Source organism: Diceros bicornis, chromosome 41 (genome assembly GCF_020826845.1).
Source record: "Diceros bicornis minor isolate mBicDic1 chromosome 41, mDicBic1.mat.cur, whole genome shotgun sequence".
Classification (NCBI taxonomy): Eukaryota; Metazoa; Chordata; class Mammalia; order Perissodactyla; family Rhinocerotidae; genus Diceros; species Diceros bicornis.
This window is the reverse complement of record NC_080780.1, coordinates 4,650,923-4,673,182: the sequence shown is the minus strand read 5'-3', so window position 1 is coordinate 4,673,182 and position 22,260 is coordinate 4,650,923. Positions and strand designations below refer to the sequence as shown.

At 41.5% G+C, this 22,260-nt stretch overlaps 1 protein-coding gene across 1 annotated transcript in view; it reads right to left on the bottom strand.

Moving 5' to 3' along the window:
- The window catches only part of ABCA13 (ATP binding cassette subfamily A member 13), a 448,014-nt gene that overhangs the window by 388,962 nt on the left and 36,792 nt on the right, over positions 1-22,260 (bottom strand). The window contains exons 3-4 of the mRNA XM_058534839.1: positions 4,843-4,936; positions 1,046-1,169 (exon numbers count right to left, since the gene is read on the bottom strand). Of these exons, the coding sequence (XP_058390822.1) occupies positions 1,046-1,169; positions 4,843-4,936 (218 nt within the window). The remainder of the gene's footprint in view (positions 1-1,045; positions 1,170-4,842; positions 4,937-22,260) is intronic.

Here is a 22,260-nt window from a genome sequence, read left to right as displayed (position 1 = left end):
CAGGAAGTATAGATGAAACAAATCCCAGATCATTCACACCTGATAAATTCAATCTATCACCATAAATCAGTCACTCCTGTTTATTCCTAAATCCACTGAGAGAAGCTTCCAGAACATTCAGGATCCTCTAAATTAATCCCCTTTATTATGACTCTTTTCAAATGAAATACCTCCTGCTTTTCCTCTTTTTGGTCTTCAATGCTAATTGACACCACAGGCATGGATTCGTATCAAGAGAGTCAGAGTTAGGAGAAGAAAGAGGTGAATGACCACTGTTTTCATTTGATCTCAGCTTTGAACAGGATGCTGGCCAAAAATAGCGTAGCAGGACAACCCCAACGGGTGGCTCAAACAAACACTTGTTTTGATGGCATTTGGCACCAAAACGAATAGTTGACTAAGCAAGTAATTTTGAAGTCAGAGTTTTAACATACAGAAAACAAACGATTACATGCAAATGGCATTTGCTAATCAGTAATCACTTTGTGATTCTTACAACAGCAGTGGAAAGACCTCCTACCAGAAACTAGCTGCTACTTGGAGACATGATCATGTGTGTCTGAATGATTTTTTGGTAACTTTATTTATTTATTTATTTATTTATTTATTTATTTATTTATTGTGAGGAAGATCAGCCCTGAGCTAACATCCGTGCTAATTCTCCTCTTTTTGCTGAGGAAGACCGGCTCTGAGCTAACATCTATTGCCAATCCTGCTTCTTTTTTTTTTCCCCAAAGCCCCAGTAGATAGTTGTATGTCATAGTTGCACATCCTTCTAGTTGCTGTATGTGGGATGCGGCCTCAGCATGGCCGGAGAAGCGGTGCGTCGGGGCGCGCCAGGGATCCGAACCCAGGCGGCCAGTAGCGGAGGGCACGCACTTAACCGCTAAGCCACAGGCCGGCCCATTTTTTGGTAACTTTAAATTCTGCACTTCTCATGATCTCTGACCGGTCCCAAATTATTGAGGCTATCCTAAAAGCATCACGCCTGTTCTATTGACCAGCTTCCCATGAATTCTGAAAAGGATGTTTTTGTTTCTCTTACCGAAAATGGTGCTCCGTTGATCCTGCATAGCTTATGTTCCTGCACCTCGACCCGGTGTTGCAAAGAAGGCTTTGGACAAAGGGGAAAACGCCCCGGCTGGGCAGATCCCGGGGTTGCAAATAACCTGGATATAGATGCAAGGAAGAAATGAGTCCTTACAACTGCTACCAGAAATGGCATACCTAGTGAGTTAGCATAGTAATATGTAATATCATCTTATTATATTATTAACCTTCTTATTAATTTAAAGGAGATCTGAGCACTCAAACCAAAAAGAAAAAAAAAAAAAAGGAAAGAAAGAAACCTTTTACATCTAACACCTTTCCCCCAGGGTCTGCACTCATGCTTCAAGGCAGAACGGCTCTGTGTAGCCACGGCCACATGATTCGCTCTCCTCCCTGCTCGGGCAGTGGCGATACCTCTGTTACACCGCCATGCCTCCAGACACAGCCCTCTGTAAACGAGCCATGGGAAGGAAGAATAAGAATGGATACTTCTTCCCATCTCATATAAAAATTTAGGAGTTTTTGGTTTTGGCAAAAATGTCAAGTCCACACATTGGATTCTTAAATGTTTAAGTGTAGTTGCTAAAGATCACATAATGCAAAGAAGTTTAGGGAAACTGGATAAGATCCAAGATTTTTCAGGACAAGTGCTGCTACAATAAGCCACCTCCCTCCATAAAGTGCTGTTCGCACATGCCCCCTCCCTATCTGTCTTCACGCTGCCAGATGGACAAGAATAGTTGGGATGCTGACAACTGCAGGCAACTTGGAAGTTACTACTCTAGCGTGTTGTAGCTTATAAAACCTTGGTGAAAGACTTTCCCCTCGAGTCTAGTTTGGTCTAGACTTGGAGATCCACTACATCCAGTGTTCAGCACAATGCTCTGCATAGAGAGATAGTCACTAAATGTTTGATGAATGGACGAAGGATCAAATGGAGGAATAAAAGATAAATGAATAGGCTTTTAAGCTAAAGTGGCAAATGAAGTTCTTAGTTAACACATGGCCCAGTGCACTAGGGTAGGAGACCATAGAAGGATTTGGGGTCATATCCCAGCTAGTAATGATAGGTGCATTTCCCTAGTGCATTTCCTGGGTTTCTGTGTCCCATCTCCCTCAGGAACATGTCAAGAATGGTGGTCACTATAGTGGGGTGTTCAGTGGGTCAGATATTGAGAATTCAAGTCCTGGATGCGCTTTGTCTCCAAGACTAAAGACCAGACGTGGTAACATCAGGCCACCCCAGGACAGGGGGAGAGTGAAGGAGGGGAACAGACATTTGTTGGTCATCTGCTCTGTGCCAGGCCCTCCTATGCTGGGCGCATGCTCGTGACTGGCTTTCTCACAGAGTCCTTGCTGCAGCCCTGGAGGCAGGTAAAATTAGCTCCCTTTACAGAAAAGAGACTCACAAAGGTTAAGCCCCTTGCCTGGGCCCACACAGCTGGTAGGTGGCAAGATGGAGCTTCAAAGTGCGGTCCTTAAATGATTTTGGCTCCTAGACCCCTTTGAGACTCTGACAAAGCGTTCTCTTCCCTAAGAATGCTTATCTGCTCAACCTCTGAAAAACACTTCTAGGATTTCCCTAAGCTGCTTCTTTGTCGGATTGTACTTCTGATACAAATGAGAACTGGATAAATGCTTCAGGAATGAGTGTAAACTTTTAGGATAAGGAACATTATAAGATGCTTTTCCCATATGGTACTGCAGTAGGACCACATTGCACTTAGACTTCATGGTCTATTATTTACAACTAAACTATTTACAATTTTTTGTTAGCCACTGTTGACCTGGGCCTTTCCCTCAGTCCAGTTGCGACGTGAAAGCTCCCACCCGCTATTTCACCCTCTGGCAGTGTCCCTGTCTTGTTTCTCCTGTAGAGTAAGGCAGTTATTCTACCATGTCCCCTCCACTTCACTCTTCATGTCAATGCAGTCTGGCCTCTCCATGTCCTACCTCCCTCACTGAACCACCCTAAGCAATGGCACCACCACCCTAAATCTAATGGGAACGTGTCAGCTCCTCTCCTACCCACATGGCAACAACATCTGTCACTCTTTGCCGTGCCTCCTTCTCAAAATGCTGCCCAGACAGACTCTGTATTCTCTTCATGACCTTCCCCCAGCAGCGTCTGGCTGCTCCTTATTGACCCTTCTTGCTGTCGCTCAAATGTACTCTTCTTGAGGGCTTTGTCCTGGGTGCTTCTCCTTCTATGTGACCTCATCTACTTCCAAACTCGAGTGAGCTCAAGACTCATAAATCTGACTGAGTGGGCAGCTCACTCAGGCAGTCTCATGGATGGGCCCCTCACATTCAGCACGGCCACACTGAACGCAGCGCCCCTAAATCCCGCACTCCTGAGCCTCTTCAGTTCAGCGACGGTGCACTCTCCACCCAGCTGTCCTAGTTGGAGGCCCTCCTATCCTCTTGACATCCAGCCAGTGGTGCTTCCTGTCAGGCCTACCTTCTTCCTATCTTTGGAACCCGTCCTCCTCCTGCTTCAGGCCATGACCGTATCTTGCCTGGTCACTCAAGAGCACCACGACTTCTTCCTCGTGTTCTCCAGTGTTGATCCCCCATCTCAAATTCAACCTCTACCGGCATGTACACACTCATCTGATTATGACCTTGCCCGAAACCTTTCAGTGGCTCCTCAGTGCTCTTTAGGAGGTCACCATTGCCAACATGGTACAGGGTCCTTTATTGATCTGACCTGCTTACTCCTCCAGTCACGCCTTTGAGTCTTAGTTATAATGAACTCCTTTTAGTTCCACTTTTCCCCATGCTGTCGGCCCCGCCTAGACCATTCCTCCCCTGCACTCCTTTATTCTGACAAAGTTTCACGTTGCCAAATCCTCAGAAGCTTTTTTCTAGAATGGATTGGTCACCTATCCTGTGTGCTTACATGGCCCCTGTACAGAATCCCATCACGACCCTTTTCCGACTGTATTGTAATAGTCTGGCCCTACAGTGAGTTCTGTAAGGGCAGGGAAAATACCTTGTCCACCACTGTATCCTCAGCAAGGCCTGGGACACAGAAGGCACTCAATACATATTTGCTGAGTGAATGAATAAATTACGTCACTATTTTGGATAGTGACATACTATTTTACCATCCCTTTATAATCCTTTATTCATGTAACATTTTCAGAGTTAATCACATATCCATATTTCAAGTGGTATAAGTCTGATAGAAAGAAACCAGACCATCATTTCTCAAAGAGTGATACTGTTGAGGTTTCAAACCAGATAAACAAAGTACTCTTTCTGATAAAGCTCCTGGAGCAGAAGGAAGTTATCAAAAATGGTTTATCGGTGCATCACCACCGCCATGATCATCTTCATCAGTGCCATCATCTCCATCATCATCACCATCACCAACATCATCATCTTCACCATCACTATCACCACCACCACCACCACCACCATCACCACCGTCAGCATCATGTTGGTAAACTGTGAAATGCATCTCCCACCTTTTATCTCTTTTTCTACTCTGTCTATATTTATAATGGCTTGTATACCTATGCCCAAATTGAGACAGTTTCTTTAGAAGGATAAATCTATCTGCTAGATTAAGCAAACGTGTGTGAATATCATTCTTAAGAGAAAAAAAGAAACTAAATTGATGCTCACTGGCGCACACTCCAGAAATATAGCTATTGTGATATTACAATAGACCCCTATCCATTCACTCCACTCAGAATTCAGAGTTTACAAAGAACAGAGGAAAGAGTGCTGCATTTTTCCTTCAGAGGTTTATAATTCAAAACGTGTGATAAAAGTGCAACTTACAATTGTCTCTATGTCTGGGAGGTTCTTGAAAACGAAGTACTGTCAGAATCATGAACAGGATACACGGCCAGAAGAATTCAGCGAGGGAAAGGACCTGGAGAAATTGTCAAAAAAGAAACGTTGCTTGAATAAATTGCATTACAGATATCTCTGTCTCTTGAAGGATGGTATACAGGCCAGACCAGGCCTCTTTCAAAGGAGATCATTGTCATCCTACTACATGTCTCTGAGAACAATCACTTGAGGCAGGGACCCATGGAGAAGGCCCCAGTTCACTTGTCACCGTATGCAGATTCACAACTGTGTCAGCTCCTTGCACTTTTCCCACCAGACCTGGCTTCCGCTGCTTTCCTTTTTCTCCACGTTTTAATTTATTGCAGACTTTAGGGCATGAAAGAAATTAAATAAATAACTTCATCCATATTTCTTATACTCCAACTATTTAACATTCCTGACTTTTCCTTCCAAATAGATATTTTCCTAGAGTGGGTCATGGCACACATTTACCTTCATTCGCTGAATGTTTCTACTGTTACCACAAGAGGTTCATGACTATCATCTTACTGGTTGCATAACATTCTGACCACATGGATATACCATAATTCACATTCTTCTATCAGTAAATACTTTTTGTGTCTAGATAATTTTTCCATTGAATTACTTTCTTGAGATTGGAACAAACTCCTAAAACTCAGATTACTGGAGTCAAATCTCTTGACACAGACTACAAAAGAGCTCCTCATAAGGACTGCAATAATTTGCATAACCCTGAATTTTCAGAGTCAAAAGAAAAGGAGCTGCCATTGATACATGGAATTTAATAATTTGGGAAAGAAAGACCCAAGGTATAGCCCAATGAAAAATTAATTAATAGAAAATTCTCATTTTTTATAAGATTTTTACTGTTGTTGAGGAAGATTCGCCCTGAGCCAACATCTGTGCCAGTCTTCCTCTACTTTGTATGTGGGTTGCTGCCACAGCACTGCCAACAAGTGGTGCGGGTCTGCGCCCAGGATCCAAACTTGCGAACCTGGGCCCCCAAAGCAGAGTGCACCAAACTTAACCACTGCACCACGGGGCTGGGCCCTGTAAGATTATTTTTATTGTCATTATTCTTCATGCGTTTTTACGGTGGATAATGTTATTCTATTGACTTCTGCTCATGCCATTTTACAAATACAAAAGCTTATAGCCAGACACAAAGTAGGCAGGCCTTCAATAAGGCACAAAGAAACTTAAAAATCTGCAGGTGGAGAAGTTGAGGACACTCAGTCAACACGAAAGAGGGTGTCTTACTGTCTCAGACTCCAAGTTGTAACACTTTGAACTAAAAGGAACTTCTATCACTTGAGCTCCTTCACTCTTTGAACTGCCACAGCCACCACCCGCCTGTCCCGATCCTCCCATGGGTCCAGCAAACAGACCTGAACGTGTGTTCTAGGTGGTTTCGCCGTCAGCACCTTTGCCGCAAGCATTTTCGCCACATAACTAATTGGCAGTAAGGCAATTTTGCCATAAAAGATAAAATCCCAGAAAACAAAAGAGGGACATTAGAAAAGACATAGTGAAACATAAAAAATTAATAACAAAATTAAAAGACTTTATTGCAAAAAATGAAAATGCAAAATTTTTGAATACATTTAAAATATAAAAGTGTGGATTCATGGCAATATCTCCCAAATAACTGATTTTATTTTTTGGATTGTGCCTAAGCACTTGGCTTTGAAGTCTTTCATTTACAGTATTACACATTTTTTCGCTTGTTGACTCGTCTCCTCTTTCAGCATCTACCTCGCATTTTCTAGAATTTGCTAGAATTTTTCCTTCATTAAGAGAGGTATCCGTTTGCAAATACTGGGATGCATATTTGTAACTGAGCTTTGTATTGCATTGGAAGGAAAATGTGGGAGAAAAGACTGTGCTCACCAAAGGATTTGCAAACTGATATGGTACCACTCTCTAGCATAGTATGTAATCTGGCTTGACACTCTCTCTTTTTTTTTTTTTGTGAGGAAGATCGGCCCTGAGCTAACATCTGCCAATCCTCCTCTTTTTTTTTTTTTTTTTTTTGCTGAGGAAGACTGGCCCTGGGCTAACATCCATGCCCATCTTCCTCCACTTTATATGGGATGCCGCCACAGCATGGCTTGACAAGCGGTGCATCGGTGTGCGCCCGGGATCCGAACCAGCAAACCCCGGGCTGCCGCAGCAGAGCGTGCACACTTAACTGCTTGCACCACCAGGCCAGCCCTGACACTCTCTTATTTGTACCTTTATCTGTATCTTTACACTCTCTTATTTTTACACTGTCCTATTTATCAACCAGTTATTTTATCTTTTATGGCAAAATTGCCTTATGTCCAATTATGTGGCAAAAATGTTTGTGTTAAAAGTGCTTACAGCAAAGATGTTTACAGGGAAGATGCTTACAGGGGAAACTACTAGACATGCTAAATGTGACCAGGTGAGTGTATGTATGTGTCCTGAATGCCTAAAAACAAAACACAGGTGAAAAAGAATGTTTCGATTCCTCGTGTAATTAAAGAAAAGAATCCACGCTCTTTGAACTAGTCCATGAGGAAGTATTCCTCGTGCCAGAAAGTGTATCATTATGAACAGCTGTCTAAGTGCTGAAACCCAATATCATACATCCTGATAACAGAGAACAAGTTAGCAGAGCTCACCCCTGGCTCAAGGGATCATAATTAAACCAGAAAGAAAGATCAGGAACTCCCAGAAGACCACAATTCGTTTAAGTCATTTTGTTCATTCTTTGTAACAAATTAATCATTTCTGGAAGTATGGGGGTAGGGATGTGGTAGGGGGAGATTCCATAATTAATCCTGGCTGAATATAAATGTGCAAAATAGAAAATATACCTCAAATTAAATAATGACTTGATACCATTAAGAAGAATAAATATATACTTAATTTTTTGGTTTTTTTAATTTTTAATAACATCTGGAAGCCATTTTTTAAGACAAAGAGGTATAAAGAAAACAGAAGATTGTTTATAGACCCACAACTTGTAACAACTTCTTTTTGTGTGTGTGAAGAAGATCAGCCCTGAGCTAACATCCAGGCCAATCCTCCTCTTTTTGCTGAGGAAGACTGGCCCTGGGCTAACATCCATGTCCATCTTCCTCTACTTCATATGGGACGCCACCACAGCATGGCTTGACAAGTGGTACATCAGTGCGTGCCTGGGATCCGAACCTGGGCCGCCAGCAGCAGAGCATGCGCACTTAACCACACTACGCAAAGGGGCCAGCCCCTGTAACAACTTTTGATATTATAAAAAAATAAATATGCATATGCTCTGGAAATTCAAAAAGTATAGAACGAATACACTCTCCCAAAGGATAAATTATCTTAACAGTTTTCTTAATTCATTTAAAATGTATATATATATATTAAGTATGCTTATTATATATATTAAGTTATTTATTATAATAATATAACGATAATTATAATAATATAATAATTATTATTATTATATTAAGTATATATATATTATATATATATATATATAAGCATACTTAATGTTTTTGGAAACAGTTTTTCCTATCTGCAGTTATAGATCTGCCTCATTATTTTTAAAGACTATAGAATTTAGAGAGACTGTAAAATTTAACTTATTTACCCAATCACCTAATTATGGAAATTTGCCAAGGTTTTCTGTTGGGGCCAGTGCTATCATGAGTTTTCTGTACATGTTTGGCTGACTTTTGTAAGTGTACCTGAGATAGCATTGCAAAATGAGATGACTGAGTCAAAGTGTATATGATTTTAATTTAGATTTTTAATTTGGATAGATAGAATCAAAATGCCCTCAATAAAAGCTAGACCAATCATTATTCATTCCGATCACACTCTCAATAGCACCCAAGATTAACAAACTTAAATTTTTGTCAGTTTTGTCAAACTGATATGCAAAAAAATAATAATAGCATTTCTTTAATTATTAAGATCAAGCATTTTTCATAAGTTAAGTATATAATAATTCCTAATCTATTAATTCCCTATTCTTCCCTGTACCCATTTTTCTATTAAAATGTTTTGTTTTGTTTTTTCCGGTGTGCAAATCATTTCCTGTCTTTTATTTTAATTAAAGAATTCAATTAAGAATTTTAACTTTTTAATTAAAGAATTCCTTAATTAAGCTTTTCTTGGCTTTAGGTATTGCAAATATTTTCTCCAAAGTTTTATTTGCCTTTTTATTGTCAAAATCTCTTATGCAATCCATTTATCAATCTTTTTATTTATAGCATCTGGATTTTTTTTCCCTACACATAAAGACCACCATAATTTAAAGGACGTTGTCAAGGCCAAATTAAAATCATCAGTGACAACTGCAAAATTATAAATATGTATCAGTCCAGTCATAAAAACCAATGGCAAATCTCTAATTTCAAATGGAAATAATATCGTTAAAAAAATAAAACTCTGCGTCTTATAATGGAGACGTTTCTCTGAAGATCTTGAAATAAAAATAGAACTCCAATTAAACCCAAAAAGATCTCAGTTTTTTATTTACAAGCCAATCACTCACTCCTCTGAAAAGCAGCAGTAGGATAATCTTCCATTGTTTCCAATTTGAAATTACTCAGTTCAAAAATAAGTATCGAAACACCCGGTTCTGCTGTGTCACTGCCCATTGTGAGTGAGTGAATCACCTCCTCTTGTGAGGCTCTTTCTCTGCAGGAATACAAAAGCAGCCTTCTCTTTCTCACCACATTTTGTATCATGTTTTTTTCTCATGTGTCATTATTATCCTTGAATCTTACTTAACATTTTAAATCTTATCCCTGTTAAATGGGAATTCTTTCTGAATTTTTGTGCTTCCTTATGTCTCCCGTACCCCAGGCCCACCAGAAGTGACTTCTCAACACTGGGAAGGGGGCCAAGCAAAAACTGGTGTTAGTGCTGTCCAAAGATAGCCAGGAGTAGACACTGTTGGAGGCTCTGCTCTCGAGAAAAATAATCATCTGGTAAACCTATTAGTGCTTACAAAACAGCAGCCCACCCTTCCAGACAGCCACAATGCCTTCTCTTCCAGCGAAGGGTCCAGGAGGGAAGCTCCCACCAGAAGATGGCAAAAGTGCCCAGTCCTACACCCACGAATTTCACATTGCACAGTGTCTCCCACCATGACTTTCGTGGATGCTCTTTCCCCGGTTTCCTCAGGACAGCTGAGATTCAATGGCATTTGGGGAGAACTTAACAATACATACCTATAAACATATATACACATGTGGACCCCTGGGTAAAAGGACATATTGAAACCTCCTCACAGACGTTTTCTTTTCCCAGACAAAACAAGGGGAAAAAAGAAAAGAAAAGAAGTTAGAAGAGAGAAAGAGACAACTTGTCTTTACCTAACACAAAAAGCTACAAAAATGTCAAGAAACAAGTGTCCAGAGCAGAAAACAAACCCACCATGGCTCAGCTCAGAATCTCCAGAGCCATAATGACGTACCCTCATAATCCCGGCGACTCTCCCCAACACCACATCTGTGAGATAAGCACTCTGAGGGAGTCTCTTTATCTCCTTCTTCTGAAAAACGAGTTTGGGAAATTGCTGAGGGAAGTGATCAAATGAAATCTGGAAAGTGAACAAAGAGGCTGACTCTGTTCTCTGCTTCTCTGAAGCTTCCAGGACTACACATAAAAAAGCGAGAAGGGGGCTGGCCCCGGTGGCATAGTGGTTAACTTTGGCACACTCCACTTCAGCAGCCTGGTTCACGGATTCAGATCCTGGGCACATACCTACATCACTCAAGCCATGCTGTGGCAGTGACCCACATACAAAATAGAGGAAAATGGGCCCAGGTGTTAGTTCAGGGCCACTCTTCCTCAAGCAAAAAGAGGAAGATTGGCAACAGGTGTTAGTTCAAGGCTAATCTTCCTCACCAAAAAGAAAAAAGTGAGAAGAATCCAAATTTGGAGAATTTCCCCAACTGGATGGAGCGACTATGGTATAAAACATTTAACAAGATTTCAAAGGAGAGCGCAGAGCCCAGCTGGTCTATTAATGATTGCACCTCATCTCCACTATCATCCCAACCATCCCTCTGGCAATAGAAAGTTGGCACATATAGGATACACTCAGAGATCACAGTAGAGTTTGAAGGAGAAATCAAACTGGTCTCAGATTTATTGAAAAGAGAGTCAAGAACAAATATAATACCTGAACTGAGCTGCCCAAATATGAATCAGATTAAAAGAAAGAGCAAAACACTTATGTAAACATTCTGGAGGGAAACAAACAAAAAAAGCAAGCAAAAGAAAGTCACAGAACGTGACTGGAAAAGAAACAACTCAAATAAAAGAAACAACTCAAAGGAATTTCTTTACAATTGTTTCAGAAAGAAGAACAATTTAATAAGAACAAACATTGAGAAAACAAGAACTCCAAAAAAGATGGTAAATAAATGAAAAGAGAGGGTGTAGATCTAAGGGAAAAAAAATAACAAAAAAATTCACTGTGGAATTCTAAATGATTCAGAAACCACAAAAAGAGAATAGACTCTGGTTAAATTGGAACTTCTGCATTAGAGAAACAGCTTGACATAACAACAGTGATGATTTAAAAATATTTTTAAAGACAAAAATAACAACACAGCAAAGGTAATGTATTTGAAAAACAAAGACTATGCAACTTAAGGATAATTGACATCCCTGAAGTAGAGAATCCAACAAATGTAACAAAAATATGCTCAAAGATATAACACAGGAGAATTTCCCTGAAATAGAGAAGACTTTATCTGAAGACTGAAAAAGTATGCCATATTTCAGAAAAAAATAAGCTGTAGTTGAACTAAGGCTATTGAACCTCAAAGATGAAGGAAGAATACTGCAGGTATCCACACAGGAGGGAAAAGAAAATCAGCCTGGCCTCAAATGTATCCTCAAAATATTCAATGTTAGATGCCAACGCATCAATATTTACAAAGTTCTAAGAGAAAAAAGTGCAATAAAAATATCATACTCAGCAAAAATGGCCCTTAATAAAAACCAAAATACATGTATTCTCAATCATATAAGAGCACAGATAATTTATTAACCAGGAACCCTGAGGGGGAAAAAACACCCTTGGCAATGAAATCCAGCCAAAATGAAAATGGGACAAAATTTAAAATCCAATAATATCATTTCTGCTTCCAGTATGATGCTAACTAGAAACAACAGGAGAATTCCTGCTAAAAGAGTATAGTTTTTGTTGCATTGTTGGTCTTACAGTAAGTAAAAGAAATCTCCAAAGGGCTGGGAGAAGGGGAATGACCAAAAAAATAAACTAAAAAGAAGAAAGAAGTCATGAGCTGAATCTTTACGTGTAAGATTCAATTATAAAGGGGAGAGTTCTCCTCAAGGAGAATGGAGAAAAAGCAGGTGAGGCAATATTTAAACAACCACGGGCTGAGAATTTTTCAGAACATAGGAAAGACACAGATTCACTGATCAAGGAAATACAACATATACCAGAAAAGATAAATCCACATTAAAATCTTCAGCACAACTAAATCAAAGAGATCTCAAAAGCAATTCGAGAAATAAAGACATACTACCTCAAAGGACTCATTAGACTTACCAAGGACTCATCAATAGCAAGAAACCAAAAGATAATTAAATATCTTTAGATTGCTTGAAGAAATACTGTCAATCTAGAATTATGTACCCAGGAAAATTCTCTCTCAAGAATAACAGTAAAAGAAAATTCTCAGATAATCAGAAACCAAGTTATCCAACTAGAGACCTCCACTAAAGAAACTTTCAAGTAATACGCTTAGATATCAATAAATGCTTGGATTAAACTCACTACTTGAAAGACAAAGATTTTCAGGCTTGATTTAAAAAAGAAAAAACTGTATGCTATTTAGAATAGATAAAATAGGGGCCAGCCCAGTGGTGCAGTGGTTAAGTGCACGTGCTTTGCTTTGGCAGCCCGGGGTTCGCAGGTTCGGACGGATCCTGAGCGCGCACAGATGCACCACTTGTCAAGCCATGCTGTGGTGGTATCCCACATAAAGTAGAGGAAGATAGGCGTGGATGTTAGCTCAGGGCCAATCTTCCTCAGAAAAAAAAAGAGGAGGATTGGCATTGGATGTTAGCTCAGGGATGATCTTCCTCACAAAAAAAAAAAAAAAGAATAGATAAAATATAAGGACACAGACTGGTTGAAAATAAGAAGATGAAAAAGATATACTAGGTAAGTATTTAAAAATTAGCTATGTTAATATGAGACAAAAGAGACTTTAAGACAAAGAACATTGTTAGATATAGAGAGGACCACTACATAACAAAAGAAGTGACAATAGGAAGACATAATAATTCTACGCATTTGTATACATAATAAATATACTCAAAATATATAAAGCAACAATTGATAGAACTACAGAAAAGAAAATTCCAAATTTACTTTCATAGGAGAAGAATTCAATGCTTACCTCACAATAATTCTATACATCAGTAAGAAAATGTATTTTTTAAATAAAATACCATTTACATTATCAACAAAAAGGAAGGGAAAAAATCTAACTAAAATATGTGCAATTACTTCAAGAAGAAAATTATGAAACTTTATTGAAAGACGTCAAAGACAGCCTAAAAAGATGAACACTGTTAATGCACGAGAAATGACAATATCATAAAGATGTTAATTCTACCCAAATTGATCTATAGGTTCAATGGAATTCCAACAAGTTTTTGTTTGTTTTATTTTGATTTTGCTGTTGTTGTCAAATTTAATAATCTGGTTCTAGAATGTATTTGGGAGAACAAAGATCAAAAAATATCCAAGACAATTTTCACCAACATGTTGAAAGAATTTGTCCTCCCACATATCACAATTTTTTATAAGATTACGGCAAGTAAGACAGCATGCTATTAGTTCAATAATACCGAAACCGACCTATGGGATGGCAAGAAAGCCTGGGAACAGAGGTTTGCATGTTTGAAAACTTGACGTAGGAAAAAGGTGATCAGTGGATCAATGGGAGAAAAACTTGCTAGTCAACAAATTGTGCCGCACAATTGGTTATCCTCAGAGTAGGGGGAGGAGGCAGGGAGGGACTAGATCCTAACCATTCATCATATACAAAACTCTAAATGCAAAAAAAAGAAACTTTTAAAATGTTTACAAGAAAACATAGAGTATCTTCTTCATGTTTTGTGTGTCTTAAACGAGGCACAAAAAACATAAACCACAAAGGAAAATTAAGCCGTATTAAAATTAAAATCTCTGTAATTCAGAAAAGCTGTTTTAAAAGTGAGGTCAGTCACAGACCTGAAGAATCTATTTCAACATATGTAACTGACAACGTAGTATTCAGAATATATACACATGCAAATCAATGGGAAGACGATTATCCCATAGAAAACAGTCAAAAGATATGAGCAGATGAGAGCAAACTATGAACACCTCATAAAAAGATGAACAGACGCCCAATCTCAGTAGTACCCAGGAAGGTACTAAGTAAACCCCATGAGATACCATTTTACATCTACCAGTTTGGGAAAAAGTAGAAGGTCTGACAACTCCAAGTATTGGTGAGGATGCAGATCAACAGGAACTTTAGAAAGCAGCCTGACAATATTAGTAAAGCTGAAGATGTGCAAATTCTATAACCCAATAATTCAACAACTATGTAATAGATTGAAACATATTAATTTATCTATATTTGACTGGTGTTAACCTATAAAAAAATAACCTAATAGTTGTTGAGAAGGTATTACACACGTGAACCAAGAGGTGTGCTCAAGACTGCTTACAACAGCATTATTTGTCAATGGAAAAAAAAAATGGAAGTCAAGGAAAAAAAAATAGAATAGATCAGTAAATTGTGGTATACAGAAGCAATCAAAACAAGTCTATTCATTCATTCATTCATTCATTCATCAGGAGGTGTGTACCATGTGTCAGGCAGTGGGGAAACAGTAGTGAACACACTTGACCACGTGCCTGCCTGGGAGGATGGATGTACTTGTGAAAGCAAATGAAGCAGAGCCTCATACATCCCATGAATGAGGTTCTTCTGGGGATGCAGATGTGAAGAAGACAAAGGCGACCCAGCCCTGTCCTCAGACTGTTCATGTGCGTACCCTTAGAGCATTTACAAGCTCTTGTTCATCCATTATTTCATCCTCCCCACAACGAGTGAAGTAGAAATAGTGTGCCAGTCTTACACATTGGAAACCAAAATCATAATTTTGCCCTGCATCCTTGAGCTAGCTTGTGATGGAAGCTGGACTGAATCTCAGGCCTGCAGAGTAAATAAGTAATTTTCCGTCTCACTTGAACAAAACATCTTACAGACTGAGTTTAAACCCACTTTTAAATCCTTCATGTTTCTCGGGCAGCATGTATGTGGTTTTGGTTACAACCGAAAACCACAAAGAATAAAAGTCTTCAGTACAAAAACTAAAATTATAGATGAACTGAGAAGGAAAGAGGGCTCCTCAGAGGGAGAAGCTAGTCACGAGATCTCATGGTCTGGGAGAGGAGGAAAACATCATAACAAGTTTAGGATATCAAGGAAGCTGAAGTGAAGCATATAATTAGTCTGTTGCCCTTGTCCATGGAAACAAAGCGTTTTGTAGTAAGCATGAAATTCTATTGTGTCTCTTTTGGGTGCTCGGGCCTCTGGGTGCCAGTCTCTCAGAAGAGGAGACTTTCCCAGAAGTATTATGAGGTCCCCGCTGTAAAATGATGCTAGAAAAATGGGTTCAAACAGAGCATGAGTCGAAACCAAAAGCAACAGTCGGCACAGCTGATCTGCCTACAATTCACTGCGGCACGAGCTGGGACTTCCAAAATCTCCATCAGACCCCAAATTCCCTTCCTAAGAGGCCTTTTTGCAAACTTTTATGTTGGCTACTGAGTTGGGTACTGAGAAATGAACAAATTCTCTCTCTTTCCTTATTTATTTTTTGGTTTTGTTTTTTAGCTTTATATTGAAAAACAATTGCTTTTCTTTCCACATTCATTCATTAAACATTCTTGTAGCACTTACTCTTTCCAGCACTGTGTGAGAGACTTTGGAGTGAGTTATAAAGATGAATGAGGAACAATTTCTTCCCTCAAGGATTCAAAGGAGACAAGAAGTCAAATTATCCAAGTTAAATAGGAACGCTGGTAGGAGAGGCAGGCTGGTACAACCTTTCTGGAAGTCAGTGAGCAGTATGTTTCGACACTGCAAATGTGCAGACTTTTTGATACAAAGATTCCAACACAAAGGATGTTTCCACGGAAACAATTGGGCAAGTGTCTAAAATACATACCAAAAAAAGTGATTTCGACATTGTTTCCTGCCATAGCTAAGTCCAGGGAGCACACAGAAAGCTACAGCCGAAAGGAGGCTGAGGTCAGGGGTGATGAGAAGGTCAAGGACACACACATCCAGGGACTGCCTGCTCCCCCGACAGGGTATACGATCGTCCAAGATGACTGCAGGGCGTGCGGTGAGAACTGAGACGAGTTCCCACTCACATTGAACACAATTCTAATCAAAATACCAACTGGAATGATTTTGTTTGTTTGTTTGTTTTTTTGTGAGGAAGACTGGCTCTGAGCTAACATCCATTGGCAATCCTCCTCTTTTTGCTGAGGAAGATTAGCCCTCAGCTAACATCTGTGCCAATCTTCCTCTATTTTGTATGTGGGATAGTGATTAAGTTCGCGCCCTCTGCTTCAGCGGCCTGGGGTTCACCCTTTCAGATCCTGGGCATGGACCTACGCACCACTCATCAAGCCAGGCTGAGGCGGCATCCCACATAGAAGAACTAGAGGGAGGTACAACTAGGATATACAACTGTGTACTGGGGCTTTGGGGAGAGAAAAGGAACAAAGGGGGAAGATTGGCAACAGATGTTAACTCAAGGCCAATCTTCCTCAAAAAAAAAATGATTCTAAAATATAATTGGTAAGCAAATATATTCCAAAAGCAAAGAAAATTCTGAAATAAAAAGAAGAGCTATGAAAGATTATAACCCTACAAAATATTAGAGCATATTATAAAGTATCAATGTTTTTTAAAAATGAAACTGGTGCAGAATCAGAAATGTAGTTCAATGAAATAGCATGGGAGGCCCAAAAATAGACTCTACAATGTTATCAACCTATATGACAAAATAACCTTTCAGTACAAGGAGGCAGGGAAGAAGAATTCAACAATGGTGTCAGGCCACCTGAATTTGGATATTTTTACAAAGATAAACTGAAGCCTTAACTGGAAGTAGATGGAAGTCTGAAACAGAATAAATTTAATTCTAGAAAAAGTAGAAGAAAGTAAAATACTGATCAAGCCTATGGATGAATGAAGTTTTGAAATAATAAAAGACATATTTCAAAGAAAAGAAAAAGATGATATTATAACATGCAAATTAGATTTGAACAATAAAAATAAGGAAACAAACAAGAAAGGACAGTAACTAACTGGAGAAGTACTTGTAATACATGTGGCAAGGTCCTAACAACCACACAGCAAGAGAAAATCACCAGGCCTCTAACTATGAAATTGGAAAAGAATTTGACGAATGATTTATATATGGAAAATGCATATAAAAAAATTCCTTCTTACACTAACCCCTCAAAATAGAAAATTAAATAACCTTAATGTGCCATTGCACATGTACTAAATTTGCAAGTACAGACCACACACGTGCACACAGACCACAAAGCCAGGAGAACATACCACTGGACACACCAGTTGGCATCACGTGACTTATACATCCCTTCTGAAAAGAAGCTGGCCGACAGGTAGCACGGACCATGGAGATGGATAGTGATTTGAGTTCCCTTTTGCCCAGCCTTATTACTAGTTAGGATTTATTCTAGGACTATTATGTTTTAAGCAGGCCAGTAGGCCCAGCATTAAGGTAATGTTTCATACAACATAATTTGAGATAATATCTCAAAAGAGTAGAATGTTGGCATACGCACGACACCGCTGGAAACAAGCAAGTCCCCACAACAGAAATGCCTCAGTCCTGCCTGTGTGCAGGACGGACACGGCCCACACCAGCCTGCACTGTCGGCAGAGTTCAAGGCTGTGCTAGAGACAGCATCAGCTCCAGCAGTTCCTGACAGGACAGTGACCCAGTTAGGGCTGTGGAGACCACCAAACCCACCCCTAGCACGGACAAGAGAGAGTTTCCTACCTTGTCCCAGTCACCCACGCTAGCCTGCAACAAATAAATTCAACGCGTGTCTTTTCAGAGCTGTTCACTGGAGGGAAGTGGGAGAGAGAGCCATGGGGTTCTGAACAGGGGTGGTCCAGACCAGGCAGACATGTGCCAGTGCAGGCTCCCTCGCTTCCCCTCCAGTGAACCCGGGCAAGTCCTGTGCCTGCCCTGGTCTCAGTTTCCTTCATCTGTGAAATGGGAATGAGAAGTCCTGCCAGGCAGGGGTGTGGGGAAGACCAAGCAACACTGGGATCCCGGTCTGAAGAAGCTGATGTCTTCTGGGAGAGACGCCGCTGCCACCACACAGCTTGGCAGGCGTGATCAAAGTACAAATGAAAGGAGGTGGGGCAAAGGAGAGACTCCGCGCTCCTGGGCTCGCCGAGGTCCCAGCACAGCACTATTTGCACTTGCATGTTCCGTCATCTGTAGCAGCCCCCTCGCCCACACTCAGGTGGGATCCATAAGTCTGGAACAAAGGTCAAGATGAACCCACAGGCACCACGCCTCCTTACCTGTTCCCTCCCTGAAGAATGGTTATTTTCCCACGGGGGGCTCTAGGGTACACAGGTCAGACTCTGCCAGGAGCTCCAGCTTCATACCTGAAGAATGACAGGTGCCTGTGAGCACGCCCGGGGACAAGCCCCAGCCGCCTGGATGAACCAGGCTGGGACTGGGCATGGTGGGATCCCTCCCTCAGGTAAGTGCTGATGCAGCCGCAGCGGCCCGGCCAGGAAGGAAACACCCCCAGTGGTGCAAAGCGGGGTGAGCAGAGCGTGCACACTGAGTGAAAAACGCAGAGCTGATCTCAGACAAAAGCCTCCTTGCAAAGTCGCCCCCAGGGCCCCGGGTTGGCGAAATGAATGTGCTCTTTATTCTAGATGGTTCCTCAGGAGACAGCCTCGGGCCTCCAATATAATCTCATAAAACAAGACTTGAGGTCGTCTTTGCCTCTGGTGTCTGGGGTTATTGTTACTAGTTGTTGTTACTACCAGTTATCGTAACTAGGAGTTATTGTACTAGGAGGTTTTTTAATCTTTCTTGTAATTGAAAAATCCAGGCCTTTCTGACCAAAGTAAATAACTAAACCAGGGGCACACAGGGGTTCCCAAAGAGACCCCCATTCCCGAGTATAAAGGAAGTGCCTCTCAGGAAAAAAAGAGGTCTTTGTTTTTTGGTTTTTGGTCGCTTGGGGTTTTTCTTGCAGAGACACACAAATCCACCACCCTAAATAAAATCCTCCAGACCCAGCCTTTTGATGACCTCGTGATTCTCCCTCCAATATGCTAGTAACAACTCCAGCAGAAGAGCAATGCCAAGAGGGATGTTTTTTCTTTTCACCCTGACAAGCAATCAAATTGGGAATCGAGAAATTGGAAGTTTTTGAAATCCAGTGGGTTTCCCACACCTTTAAAAGACTGGATATTCTTCTGTTCTTAGACTCAGGCAGTGATGCAGGACGAAAGGGAGGCTTACAGCTGAACAGAGCTCTGAGTAAGCCACTTTCTTTGTAGGAGTTTCCCTGCCACCCCTCAAAGCTGTTTCTGTTTGGTTGTTTATTTAATCACTGGTGCTTTGAGAGGGAGCAGGGAGGAAAATGATGCTAAAGTTAAAGGAATAAAGCAAAGTAAAATCAGTCAAAATGAAAGGAAAGGCCACTGCTGATCCTCTGCTTATGACTGGGGAAAAAAGCAAACAAACCCAGCGTAGCCTAGTGCATGCCTGCCCCACACTCGAGAGGTACAAAAGGATGTTTGCTCTTCGGTAATGCCATTTCTGAACCACTTTTCCTCGACCGCTGCTCTGAGCAAACGGAGACACACCTGAATGACCTTCAGCGACCAGGCCAGTTTTTCCCCGGGGTCTAGGGCAGCCCAGCCAGCCTCAAGTACCCCGTGGCCTCCAGAGGTAATGACCAGTAGGAAGATGATCAACTTCATCTTCTTACCTAGCCAAACAGAAGCTGGATTGTTTCTGAATTTTACTAGGAGCCCCTGGGAGCTCTCATGAGGCCGTGGACACCTGCGCTGAGATACAATGCCAGCCAGAGGGAAAGAAGCGGGCCATGTAAGCTGTCCACGTGGTCTTAGCAGGGAAATGTGCAATTTCCCCATAACTGTTGGAAACACTGAGAATAGCGCAAGGCTCCCCCAGCTCCCCTGAGGATGCTGTCTCCTCATACTTCCCATCTTGCTCAGCAGTGCCAGGTGTGGGCTCTATGGGTGTGTGGGTGTGTGGGTAGAGGTCTCCTGGGGGATCACTGCTCAGAGGTGGAGCAGAAAGCACGCTGGCTGGCAGGTCACCGCTCAGGAGCTCCCCCGGGCTTTACGTCTGACTGGCTGTTCAGTGAGGATGCCCTGACCCCAGGGATCTCTGACCACAGGAGTGCTACACTCACTGTCAGCTTCTGTTAAGCACACGCATGACAGGGAGAGCCAGGCTGACGGCTGCCATGACTGTCATCTGGAGGCAAGCAAGGGCCAGCAGGCTCTGTCCTTCAGCCTGTGCTGGAAGCACCACAGGGTTTGAGCGGGGCCAAGCTGCTGCTCATGTACCTGGCTCACATGACCCAGGTCCTCCATGAGAACACGCTGAGGGCTTTCTGAGGGGCCAGAGCCAACTGAGACCAGAGGTTCTGGGACTCTGACATTGATAGAGAGACCAGTGGAGCACGCCAGAGTGTGAGCACCCCTTGGGCCCTACCATGGTGGACTTCCCTGTGCCTGGGAAGTTCAGCATCATTCGGCCAGTCCTGCACTGAAGTGGACCACAAACATTTAAGTGGAATACAGACCACTGGCCTTAGAGTGCTCCTGGTTGTGCAACTTGGGAGACAGTCAGCCAGGAGTTAGCCTGGCATGACAGCAGAGGCCAAGTGGGGCCACTTGGCCTCCCTGGCGCCTTGGGCAGGCCCTCCCTCAGAGCCCTGAGAATGCCCTGAAGCTGCAGCCGAGCCTCACATCCTGGGAGAGGAAGGATGTGTGGCGGTGGCCTGTTGTAATTCACTCCATGCCAAGTAGAGAATGTAAGCATGTTCTTAGGGAGGGCTTGTTCTGAAGAATTTCCTTTCTTTGACTTAAGTGGGTTAAGCAACATATTTCTCCCTGGGTGAGTGGGTGGGTGTGTGTGTGACACCTGAGGCCCAAGTCCTCTAGGAGCGCTATGCTGTTTAAAAGTCTCAAGCAATCCAAGGCAAGGGTTTGTCTCACTGGGCTAACATGGTAGAGCCCCAGGCTGGGTCCTGTTAACACTCTGTTAGTGGCTGAATTGTCTTCCCCTAAAGTTCACATTTTAAAGTCCTAACCCCCAGTACCTCAGCATGTGACCTATCTGGAAATAGGGCTGTGGCAGATATAGTTAGTTAAGCTGAGATGAGGGCATACTGGAGTAGGGTGGGCCCCTAATCCAAGATGACTGTGCACTTATAAAAAGGAGAAACTTGAGGCCCTGGAAGTTGCCTGTTTTTTCTTTTAAAAACAATGCAAGTTTTTCATTCTTCTCTATAATAATCTGTTTCTTTTAATATAAAAAGAATGCATTTTCCCCAGATAGTTGAGTAAAATTAAGCATAAGAAGAAAGAAAAAAGAGAAATTTGGACACAGATAAATATAGAGGGAAGGCAAAGTGAAGACAAGGGAGGATACGGCCATTCACAGCCAAGGAGAGAGGCCTCAGAAGGAACCAACCCTGCTGCCACCTTAATTTCAGACTTCTAGACTCCAGAGCTGTGAGAGAATAAACGTGTGTTGTTTAAGCCATCCGGTCTGTGGCATTTGTTACGGCAGCCCGAGCTGACTGATACACTCTCTAAGGGTGGGCGCTGATGCACCCCTATTGCAAACATTGGTAAATGAATCTCAGCCACCCCTTTCAGCACTAACATTCCATGTCAGTGACCTTTTTTTAATCTTTTTTATTCATAAAACCACTTACAACTCTTTATCCCCTTAACCCCTTCAGCAGTATTTCCAACATCAGTCTGTTAATATAGTTAATGTTTGAACTTCTGAACTTTCTAGTTTTCTCCAATATAAAACTATTCTGCTATTTTTTAAAAATATACAAGAACTGTAGCATCTTGTCAGGAATGATGGTTCCTTTCTTCCAACCAGCCTATCAGAGAGATCAGGCTCCTGACCTTTGACCTCCCAATTCCTGCTAACACCCTTAACAGACCTTCATGGTAAAGCTGACAACAAATAATTGATAACTTCTAATTATACAAAACCAGCAAAAAT